General features: G+C 35.2%; 2 protein-coding genes across 22 annotated transcripts in view; one reads left to right on the forward strand and one right to left on the reverse strand.

Moving 5' to 3' along the window:
• Positions 1 to 12,546, forward strand: part of LOC137254449 (uncharacterized) — a 447,929-nt gene that overhangs the window by 359,499 nt on the left and 75,884 nt on the right. The window contains exon 2 of the transcript XR_010953997.1: positions 5,612 to 5,789. The gene's annotated coding sequence lies outside the window, so the exon portion shown is untranslated. The remainder of the gene's footprint in view (positions 1 to 5,611; positions 5,790 to 12,546) is intronic.
• Positions 1 to 12,546, reverse strand: part of nuf (rab11 family-interacting protein nuf) — a 268,745-nt gene that overhangs the window by 24,445 nt on the left and 231,754 nt on the right. For 5 of the 21 annotated variants that reach the window (XM_067792109.1, XM_067792106.1, XM_067792105.1 and 2 more), the window contains exon 2: positions 675 to 1,744. The exons of 13 other annotated variants lie outside the window; for them this stretch is intronic. In XM_067792109.1, the coding sequence (XP_067648210.1) occupies positions 675 to 1,478 (804 nt within the window). In that variant the 5' untranslated portion in view covers positions 1,479 to 1,744. Of the gene's footprint in view, positions 1 to 674; positions 1,759 to 12,546 lie in introns of all 21 variants that reach the window. 3 more of the 21 variants (XM_067792110.1, XM_067792107.1, XM_067792108.1) reach the window with 2 other exon arrangements.

Consider the following 12,546-nt stretch of genomic DNA (forward strand, 5'->3'; position numbering starts at 1 on the left):
AAATAAAAAATATCTGTTAAATCCATTAGCTTTTTTCTTCCATGCGTACGGAGCCGCGGGTAAAAGCTAGTGTAATGTATCGACTGCTGAGCGGAATAGGGTGACAATCCTGGCTGCCAGTTCAAAAAAATAAAATATAATACCTCCGGAGACATTTAATCCGAGCTTCTCTTCCAATTTGTGTCGTGCCCCGAGGTGGGACCTACATGTTTTACGAAGACTCCGAACGGCATCTGCAAGGCAAATGAGTTTTCACAAACAATCTTTTAATGACAGAAAAATACTTGGAGTGTTTTCAAAATCCCTGCAGAGGAGTGACTCCGCTTAAAACCCCTGTTTTGTAATTAAAAAAAAAGTGTCTAAATCTTTTGATATTGCTTTGCCTTGGACTTAAACCCAGGATCTTCGGTGTGGTAAACCACGGTGGAAGGCTTCATTTCAGAATTTGTTTCAAAAAGCGTAAAAGCGTGAAAAAGGTAGTTTTCTTATAAACGCCCTATCTAACGTCAAAATGTACTGAATTAGTGCTCCAATAGAGCGTTTTTCAAAAATGTCCCGACAATGGGAGTTTTTGAAAATAGGGTAATATTCCACTCAGCAGTCTATATATGCTCGATAGTACTTATAATTACAAATAAAATTGTTTTCAAAAAAAAAAAAATCGAAATGCTTACTTGTTCATTAAGATTATCGCATATTTCAGCACTCAGTCCATTCATTTTGTTGTTGCAACAACGATGTGACTGTATATCAGCAATATCCATTGGACTACCAATGCCAACAACACCAACACTATTATTATTCACTACAACCGCACTAACACCATTCACCATTGACGTTGTTTTATCTTCAAAATCACAAAGTAATTTATTTTTAAAATTTTTCAAATTTTCCAATTTAAAACCATTTGTATTTGTATTATTTGTTTTATTTGAATTAAATTTACTAGTTAATGTTTCTAAATCCAATAATTTGCTACTATTGTTGTTATTATTATTTACATTATTGATTTGTTCACTTTCTACACAATCATCATCACTTAATTTATTTTCAATATAAACCAATGAATTTGGACCCGATGGCACAATATCTTCAAAATCGGCAGGATTTAAACTTAAAAATTGTTCTTGATCTATTAGTATTGGTTGTTTACCAAAATTGTATGTACCCAGCGTATATGCGCTATTGCTAAGCGTTGATTGTGTTGGTGTTGTATCGAAATTAAGATTTAAATCTTCTAAACTTTCTGTTGAGCCTTTATGTTTGGTGATGTTTTTATCATTACCAAAACGTATATTGTTGTTGTTGTTATTGTTATTGCTGTTGTTGTTGTTGAGTGTTATTGTGCTGCTGCTGGTGCTGTTGCTGTTACTGCTACCGTTGGTGTTTGTGGCGGGTCCGACAAATTCGAATTGGCCAGCCCACATGTCATAGGCTAAATCGATGCTGTCGGGCTGACTGGCCGGTTCACTATTCATTATGAAGAGCGACACAAATTTCGTATTGCAAATATCTTTTGTTTATTTATTGTTGTGAAGGCATGTGGTGAGTTATTTTCTTTCATAAGCGTTGATATGTTGTGTCATTTTTTTTATTCAGGCACGCAGGTGTGGCACTTTTTTTTTGTTATTTTGCGTTTATTCAGTTATTTCATTTTTTTGTTAACCCTTTTCAATTTTGTTCTCTCTTCATGGGCTTTTCAAAAATCATGTGATGTGCATGATAATCTGTATAATTGTATTAACTACATATAAATACCTATATTAAATACGTTATCAAATTAAAAAAAAATTATATTTTTAAATATTTCATTAACAAATTGTGTGCATACGAGTAGGTGCTAATGATATTTCTTCATCTTATTGTAAGGTTGCACGTTTTAAGAATTATTTTGCGAAAATTTGCTAAGAAATTAGAATCTTCTCAAAAGTTCATAGTAAAAAAATAAAAAAATTCAAATTTTTCAAATAAGTGGAAAATAGAATCTTTTGTGGCGTGGCCTGTTTTTATACTCAGTTGAGCAGAGCTCCGACCTAATGTCCACTCCCTCTTAAAATGCTCAGTAACACCTTTCGTTTGATACCCATATCGTACAAACATTCTAGAGTCACCCCTGGCCCACCCTAATGGTGATATCTCGAAAAGGCGTCCACCTATAGACCTAATGCCCACTCCCTCTTAAAATGCTCAGTAACACTTTTCGTTTGATACCCATATCGTACAAACATTCTAGAGTCACCCCTGGCCCACCCTAATGGCAATATCTCGAAAAGGCGTCCACCTATAGACCTAATGCCCACTCCCTCTTAAAATGCTCAGTAACACCTTTCGTTTGATACCCATATCGTACAAACATTCTAGAGTCACCCTTGGTCCACCTTTATGGCGATATCTCGAAAAGGCGTCCAACTATAGAACTAAGGATTACTCCCTTTTAAAATACTCATTACCACCTTTCATTTGATACCCATATCGTACAAACACATTCTAGAGTCACCCTGGCTTACCCTAATGGCGATATCTCGAAAAGGCGTCCACATATAGATCTAATGCCCACTCCCTCTTAAAATGCTCAGTAACACCTTTCGTTTGATACCCAGATCGTACAAACATTCTAGAGTCACCCTTGGTCCACCTTTATGGCGATATCTCGAAAAGGCGTCCACCTATAGAACTAAGGATTACTCCCTTTTAAAATACTCATTACCATCTTTCATTTGATACCCGTATCATACAAACACATTCTAGAGTCACCCCTGGCCCACCCTAATGGCGACATTTCTAAAAGGCGTCCACCTATAGACCTAATGCCCACTCCCTCTTAAAATGCTCAGTAACACTTTTCGTTTGATACCCATATCGTACAAATATTCTAGAGTCACCCTTGGTCCACCTTTATGGCGATATCTCGAAAAGGCGTCCACCTATAGAACTAAGGATTACTCCCTTTTAAAATACTCATTACCATCTTTCATTTGATACCCGTATCATACAAACACATTCTAGAGTCACCCCTGGCCCACCCTAATGGCGATATTTCGAAAAGGCGTCCACCTATAGACCTAATGCCCACTCCCTCTTAAAATGCTCAGTAACACTTTTCGTTTGATACCCATATCGTACAAATATTCTAGAGTCACCCTTGGTCCACCTTTATGGCGATATCTCGAAAAGGCGTCCACCTATAGAACTAAGGATTACTCCCTTTTAAAATACTCATTACCATCTTTCATTTGATACCCGTATCATACAAACACATTCTAGAGACACCCCTGGTCCACCTTTATGGCAAAATCTCGAAACGGCATCCACCTATGGAACTAAGGATCACTCCTTTTCAAAATACTCATTAACAGCTTTCATTTGATACCCATATCGTACAAACATATTCTAGAGTCACCCCTGGTCCACCTTTATGGCGATTTCTCGAAAAGGCGTTCACCTATAGAACTAAAGCCCATTCCCTTTTAAAATAATCATTACCACCTTTCATTTGATACCCATATCGTACAAACAAATTCTAGAGTCAGCCCTGGTCCACTTTTATGGCGATATCCCTAAATGGCGTCCATCCATAGAACTATGGCCTACTCTCTCTTAAAATACTCTTTAATACCTTCCATTTGATACACATGTCATACAACCACATTCTAGGGTTACCCTAGGTTCATTTTCCTACATGGTGATTTTCCTTATTTTGTCTCCATAGCTCTCAACTGAGTATGTAATGTTCGGTTACACCCGAACTTAGCCTTCCTTGCTTGTTCTGCTATTTATTTGTGGAAGTGCGCTCCTTCTAAAGAACCTATTTTAAAATTCACGCAAAAACGCCAAAAAATATATTTTTGTACTTTATCTCCTGCATTTTTAGATCATTTTACTATCGAAATATTACATTTATTTTCTACAAGGGCCCAAAGTACTTAAAAAGTTCCATATGAGACCTTAGAAACCTAAATTTTCGGGCCTTTCCATGTAAATTTAAGACGGACACAATGCCAGCCATGAATTAATATGATTCGCAAAAATGTGTTGTGTGATACGTCAGCAGTTTTAGAGCTTTTGTACCTTTTAAAACTGAAATTCTGCATTACAATAATAGAAAGAAGCATAATAATAGCAGGATGCCTGTTAGTCAATCTGGTTTAATTGGATGAATGAAATAGATGGGTCGTGCGGACGGGCACGCTTCCACTCATAGGCATTCTAAATACCCCCTCTTGCTTTCGAGTTCGCCTTAAAACTCGCGGGTTTCCTGCATTTAGGATGGTTATCCTCTGGGCTTATCTGTGTTGAAGGTTTATCACTGCGGCTCGCAACACTATTTGGCTTTGCCCCCCTCCAATACCTGATGTCTACGTCCCTTTTTCTATTTGTTTTAAGGCTATTGAGGTTGCTTTCAACCTCGACCGCTTTACGGTTATTGTCCTTGGGATTTATTTTCCTGTGTCCCAGAACATTTCGAAAGCTGCGTCCACCGTCAGCTAGTCAACTTGGAAGATGTAGTACTGACCTCCTCCCGTAGACCGCGATACATTAAGTACCCTCCAATTGTTGTGTATTTATATTCGGTATCCAAACTTTGACTTTTGGTAACGTTGGGATCTGCGCCCTACCCAGCACTTCAATCTACACGCTCGTGTCTTCCCTTAGGAGGTTTGGAACAGCGTGCTCTGGCCATCTCAAGCTTTCAATGTTGTCACACGCTTTCATCTTTACATCATTGTACCACCCTGTCAAATCAAGGCATAGAAGCGGCATACTACGTTCTTCTCGCATCATCTAGAGTGTTGCGCTAAAAAGCTTTTCTAGAGATCACCGTCTTTCAGTGGACAACTGTACGAAAGGATTGGCTATGATCAACCAGTGCCACAGTCGATGATAGCTACCGTTGACTCTTCACTACTTCCGCTCCCGGAGTTCACCGCAAAGCTTGTAGCGCTTTTGTTTTCTTTTGCTTGCGACTCCATTCTCCGGTATCGCTACACCTATCCCTATTCTGCCACACTTCCTTATCTTGTTACTAATTATATTAAGATTCCCATTTTTACTCTTATCCTTACTCCTATCCTAATCGTAATAAATCTTACGGAGAACTTTTTCCTCGAACACTCCAAGAGCCATCTCATCTTCTCTCGACGCCGTCCATTATTACGAGCCATACATTCAGGGAGATTCTCGACATTCAATTAAGTCTGTGCATTGCCTATATTACATGTATGAGGAGCTTTATTATATGTGTGTAGAGATTACGATTTTTTCTTGAAATTTTCGCTTGTATTCCAGAAGATATCGTAAGCTCTATATAATATTGCCAATGTACCTATTAAATTGCAAGTAGCCGCTGCTCGCGAGAAATTTCTTCCGGAAGGAATTCTAGAAATCGTGAGCTCTAGTCCAAATTTGTCAAGGTTACTTAAAGCAAATTTACGTCCTTTTCTTGGGCCCTTTTTTAAAATTTTTGTATCTATTATATTTTTTTTTTTTTGTAAAATTTATTGTTATATCTGTTAAAAAAAATTCTATGAGCACAATATTTCCATAATTATGCGACCTAAGCGTCTCTGTTATTATCAATTATGTAATTACACATAATTTCTGCTTTCCACAGGTGATCGCATCAAGAGTTACAAACATACCATTGAACGAGTTGAGTCAAAAAGAGCAGTATCAGTCAAAATTGCGAAAATCTAAGACTCTGTGGGGAAAACCTTTTAACCAACTAAAAAAGACATATTTAATGATATAAAGTAAACATTGCAAAAAAATCAAAAAATTAAATATCACAGGTAACTCAACTTTGCTTAACTACGTAACTACAAATTTTATTTCCCTTTACACCCAAACAAAGACACACTAATGGCAAATTAAGTCTCCAATTAACCCACAATCAATTTGAATTTATGTCAATTCATGTGCATGTGCGTTCACTCAGTTTTCGAGTTAAAGTAGACTCAAATCACAGAAAAGCGTTTAGTGCGCATGCGCGTTGGCGTCAGGGTTAAGAAGGAATGGCAGTTTGCAAAAAAGTTACGACAAATTTATGACATTATAAAATTTGTACATTTGTATGTCTGGCTGCTAGTGAACATATAAATTAAAGCACCTACTTGCAAATAAGTACTGTTAAATGAGCGGAGAGCTTATAGGGTGTGTGTGTTTGTGCAGTAAATGCTGTTCAGGTGGCAGCAGGGTGGTGAAGTATTGGAAACATTTGTCAACATAAAAGCTTAATTAAATTTGCTGGTTGGTTGCCTTGAAAGACAACCCACAACCATAAGTGTTGAAGACAAAACGTTGAACATTTTGCAGTGCTGTTTTTTTTTTTTCTTTGTTTGCAAACTTTTACATGTCTTGGAGTAGTATGCAACAAATTTGTTATATTCAATTGGTATGCAATTAACTTTTTTTAATTTTTTGTTAAATATAGTAATGAATTTATTTTGAGCTAAAAGGCGGAAGTGAATGCTGGATAAGTGACAATTTACAGCTTGTACATCAATTTTAATTTGGAGAAAATTATAAGAAATTAAAGTAAAGTATTTTTTCCCATAAGGTTTATCCATACTTTTGCAGTCACTAATGCTTCAGCTAGTAGTAATTAACCCTTTTCTTCAATTTTAGTTATTTCATAAGTTTTGATTATGTAAGTGATTTGTAAGCTTCAAAAGAAAAAATTTGAATTATAAAAAAAGTATTGCATTAAATGTGTTAGTGGTCGCCAGAAGCATGTAATTTTTATGGAAAAAATTAAGTATTTCGTCACGAATAAATTAGCGTTACCGCGATATTCAATGCACTTAATTACACGTCCACGCTCAATATGGGTCATATACATATATGTATGAACAACTCAACTCAAATAGTGTTTGAATTCAACTCCTTAGGATGTGAATAAGTATATATGTGTCTATATTTTAATATATTAAAACTGTTTATACAACAGACTATTAATGTGATTTCCATAAGAAAAATATTCTGAAATCATATCAACAGGAACTTGTAGTGCTATACATATCCATCATAATAAATACGCTCTCCTCATCTCACAATATGATTTAAATGGTTAAGGGCTGATTAAGTAATAAACTCTTTATACAATACACACACTCAAAACAGCTGTGTCTCTCCTGTTAACAAACGCAGTTTAAATTACTGTTCCATTACTAACTATTTTCCGCTTAAAGTATGTCAATAGAAATACTGCTGAAAAACGATGTTATGGTAAGAGAATAATCGATTGGTATTATATGACCTTAGAACTTCCATTTTTTTAGCCATGTATGTATGTATGTAGGTAATATTCAATTTTTGCAAAGAAATACCTAGACAAATTGATGCATTCAAAAATGTTCGAAGAAAAATTCCCAAAAAAATATAAACAAAATTTGCAGGGCAAGGCACACCCTGTTCATCATACCACATGGTGTACCAAATATTGCATGTAAGGCTACGTTTATGATCGAGCGTAATCGCAACACGCGATGCGACGAGAAACTCTCCATAGCTTATTACATTTTAGCTAGCGTTATCGCTGGCGATTGAGGTGTTTATAGTACAGCGAAATCGCAAGCGATGGAATGCTCTACAATAAAACTCAATATTATTAGAAAATAGCTATTTATTACGAAAAAATATTCAAAAAGTATACATAACAAACAAAATTTATAGTGCATCCAATCGCCAAGGAAAGAAAATATTGTCGTGAATTCCATCTTTTACATGTACGCCTCTTACAATTTCCTGAAAAATTTAAAGAGTATTATCGCATGAGCAAGGAAACTTTTGAGAACATTTTGAAATTTCTTTCATCGTCAATGATTGCAAAAAAAAAAAAACACCAGAAACCAGAAAATACCAATTGATGCTGCGGAAAGACTGTCACTGATGATTGTGGTAATCTGCATGACGCAAATTCCACAAACACTGCTTGTCACGTACCTTTTCAATAAACACATCCATATTGTTTCGCTAATTTCGCTCAACTGATTCAAAATATTTTGGTTGCAAATTTTCGTCGCTTTTGTCGCTTGTGATCGCTCAATTCGCTTTACGCTAAATCGCTTTGTCATAAACGTCTCCATATGCACTAATATAATTTATCGCTAACAGCGATTCTCGTCGCATCGCGTGATGCAATTACGCTCGATCATAAACGTACCCTAAAGAGGCTGAAGGATATGAAGTTCATCATACGCCGTGTCACTCACAGCAATCATAATTTGCAAAGTAAATTATTAAACAATTGAGGGGTTACGTGCCTACATTCAATATGTCGCGATTAGTTGTAGTCTTATCAATAATATCTAGACAGTTTAAATTTATCAGCGCGTTCAATATTAATTGACTTAAGGTTCGATGCGAGCGCAAGGCCAGAAAAATAATTTTTTTCTAATAATAATTATTGTTATTTTTTATTTTTTCTAAATTTGAAAAATTGTATTTTGGTTTTGGAATAGTAAGTAGAAAATTTTTTATTTCAATTGACTTATTCGGCAGATATTTCAGATCTTTTTATTACTCGTTTGCAGAGCTGCTACCCCTATACACTTGTAGCACTTTTGTTTTTGTTTTGCCCTGAATCCTAGGTACATATACAAATCTACACTTCAAATATTAATCCCATTTTCACGCAGAAACTTAAACGGATCACAATTCTATTTAATGAAATAATTAAGCTTCCCTTTTCATACAGGGCCTTTTGCTGCATTAAGCGAACATCTGTCAACAGCCCCAAAAAAATATTTCGTTTTTACAAAAAATAGTTAAAATGGAAAGCAGCCGTTTCCTTCTTAAAAGCCTTCGTAAAAGCCATATTATCTTTTGCAGCAAATGTAGCGAAATTTAAATTTTGAATTTTTTCATGTTTTTTCTATTTTTCGTAAATTATTGAAAATAAGTTATTTTTGATTGTCATTTCTTACATTCACAATAAAATTCGAAGCACCAAACAAAACCGACTGGATTTCTCACTCGATTAGGCATTCAATAAAGCAATAATGAAATAATTAAGAATTTGTAGTTTGTATGGAAGATTGACTTCAATTAGGGCTTTAATGTAGAAAACTTGATTAATTATTTCATTTAGCCTCTGTGTGAAATAGGCATAAAAAAATATATTTTCCGCACTCTTATATGGCCTCACATATATGTAATTACGATTCATTACAAAGTCACTGCCTTTCTTATGAAAGTGTAAAGAAATTTTTGTTACAGCACTTCCATATGAAGCTCACGCACTGGGTATGAAAAAAAATGTACATATACTAACAAATCGACAACTAAATATTATTAAAAATATTATGGCACTGAAAAAAATTTGAAATGAAAATTGATTTCTGCGGAAAATAGGAAATGAATATAACGAACGAATCACGGAACCGAAATATTTTAAATATTTAAAACTTTGCTTTGTATTTTTTCAAATACAAAAAATTTCCAGTGTACATACGATTTTGTACATGAATTGTGACTTGCACTTCCATAGAAAAAAAACTTTGAACAGCACTGCTCATTTGGGAGACATGTGGGAGAGTATTCCCCATCGCTTGATTCCGTATGAAGTTTTATGGAAAAAATTCCATTTGTTTAATTTATTTATAACATTAAATTCGAATAAATAAAATTCCAAGAAGTTTATCTTTACATTGTGGCTCAAATGCTAGAGCGCTCCACTGTAATATCCAATACCACCGGGACACATCTGTTTGAAATGTGTTGAGGGAGCTTCACTTGTTTGTATGTATCTAACTTTCTTTTATGCCAAATAATAAAAAGCTATGCTATGTATACGGAACGGATATGTTGGTGTGTAACGTTAGTTTTTAAAAAACCAGTGAGTGATTATTTTTCTTATCTTTAAACATATATATATATTTCTTCTAAAAGCGTATTTGTGACTGACTCCTCCTAAGCGACTGGACTGATTTTTATGAAATTTTGTATGTGTGTTCCAAGGGGTTTTAGGATGCTTCAGATTAACAATTTGGTCCGTTTTCTTTTTTTCTTCCAGGAAGTTAACCAGGGCTAACCTGTTCTAAAAAAATTAACTTTTAGTACTATTTCCTTGAAATTTGGTATTGGAGTACTTCCCTGACTAGCTTATTATTTGAGAAGTGAACGAGGGACCGTCTTCTTTCAAAAAATCTAGTTGAAAAACTTTTCCTTCCGGGTAGTGGACCATGGGCCTACCTGTTCTAAAAAATCGTATATGTGGTGCGATTTGGTCACAGGGGTACCTCCTTGACTGGCTTATTATTTCAGAAGCTATACCAAACAATCGAATTAATGGTGCGACTGTCTTACAATTCGATATAGAGGTATCTCTTTCCCCAAGTAAATATTTGAGAAACTTTAGAAAGACAAGACGGAGAGAACCTTGAGAAGGAAAAGAAATGAAGAAAATTGTAGGGAGCTTGAGGGAGAGGAATTCGGTGGGAGTAGAAACGGGGAAATCGAGAAAGTGAAAGGGGAAAATACGGAGCACATCTTAATGACCTATATATGTATATCTTATATGTAAAGATAATGCGATTTCATTGTACCTGAATTAGTTTCATATAGTTTTGTAGTGCTTCATAAAAACAAAGATATTGAAATCGGCCGGAAAGATGAAGTAGAGTGGGAGTGGGACAAGAAGTGTGAGTGGGAGCGGAAATGGGAGTGGGAGTGAGTGTGGGTGTAGGAATGGGAGTGACAGTGGCAGTGCATAAGGGGTAAGAGTCGGAGTGGGATTCGTAGTGGGAGTGGGCGTGGGAGTTAGAATGTGTTCGGGAGAGGGAGTTAAAAATAATAAGGGTTGGACAAGAAAAAATTTACGATAAAAAGAATATAGGATAGAGAGTGAAGAGGTGAATCGAGGCTTATTTTTAAAATGTAGGCAAATCAATTTTCGCGCTGTCGGGTACTCAAGTTTTTAATACAAAACTAAATTACTTTCTGAGGCGAAATTTCACTTCAACTATTTCTTATTTTAGTCCCTATTTTTCTAAATTTTTATTTTTTTTCTTGTGTATAATTTTTATAACGAAGAAAAGCTGTCGGAATCTCATGTAAATAATAACTCAGTTCTAAGTGGAAAACCTACTCAAATACTTATCTACCTAATTTGACCCTCAAAAGCATGATGCCAACAATAAAAATACGAACTGTATTTCTCTTAAGAACTTAAAATCAATATTCCATTAAAACTGGTCATTACAATGATTGTAAAGACTAAACTGTAATTTCAAAATCCTATAATTGCATTTCAACTGCTGACAACAATTTCTTCAAATCAACAAATCGCTATACGATGTCGATGACAATGGTTGTTAAATGAATAGTGATTTTGAATTTCAAGCACCTGAGCTTAAACTGAAAACATACCTTTCCTACTTTGGCATTTTCACAAATTCCTTTTATACTCAGCTGAGCAGAGTAAATTTCGAGGTATCTTGATGAAATTTGGTATGTATGTTCCTGGCACTCATCCCAGGTCGATATTTAAAATGAACGAAATCGGGCTATAACCACGCCCACTTTGTCGATACCGAAATTTTCGAAAAACCGAAAAAGTGCGATAATTCATTACCAAATGCGGATAAAGCGATGAAACTTGGCAGATGGGTTGACCTTATGACGTAGTATAGAAAATTAGTAAAATTTTGGACAATGGGCATGGAACCGCCCACTTTTAAAAGAAGGTAATTTAAATGTTTTGCAAGCTGTAATTTGGCAGTCGTTAAAGATATCACGATAAAATTTGGCAGGAACATTACGCCTATTACTATATGTGTGTTAAATAAAAATAAGCAAAATCGAATGACGAACACGCCCACTTTTAAATAAAAAAATTTGAAGTCAAATTTTAACAAAAAATTTAATACCTGTACGGTATATAAGTAAATTATGTCAATATTCAACCCCAGTAAAGATATGGCGCAACAAAAAACAAAAATAAAAGAAAATTTTATAATGGGCGTGCCTTCGCCCTTTTTCATTTAATTTGTCTAGAATACCTTTAATGCCATAAGTCGAACAAAAATTTACCAATCCTTGTGAAATTTGGTAGGGGCATAATCGGTTGAAACCACACCCAGTTTTTATACACATAGTAGACCGTCTGTCGTTCCGGTCGGCCGCTAACACGATAACTTGCGCAAAAATCGATATATCCTTACTAAACTTAGTTCACGTAGATACTTATCTGAACTCACTTTATCTTGGTATAAAAAATGGCCGAAATCCGACTATGATGACGCCCACTTTTTAAAAAAATTCAATAATTCTATACCAAGTATGAAAAAAAAGAGATGAAACAAGGTAAATGGATTGGTTTATTGACGCAAAATATAACTTTAGAAAAAACTTTGTAAAATGGGTGTCACACTTACCATATTAAGTAGAAGAAAATGAAAAAGTTCTGCAGGGCGAAATCAAAAGCCCTTGATATATTGGCAGGAATACTGTTCGTGGTATTACATATATAAATAAATTAGCGGTACCCGACAGATGATTTTCTGGGTCACCCTGGTCCACATTTTGTTCGATATCTCGAAAAGGCGT

Source organism: Eurosta solidaginis, chromosome 5, assembly GCF_040869045.1.
Source record: "Eurosta solidaginis isolate ZX-2024a chromosome 5, ASM4086904v1, whole genome shotgun sequence".
Lineage (NCBI taxonomy): Eukaryota > Metazoa > Arthropoda > Insecta > Diptera > Tephritidae > Eurosta > Eurosta solidaginis.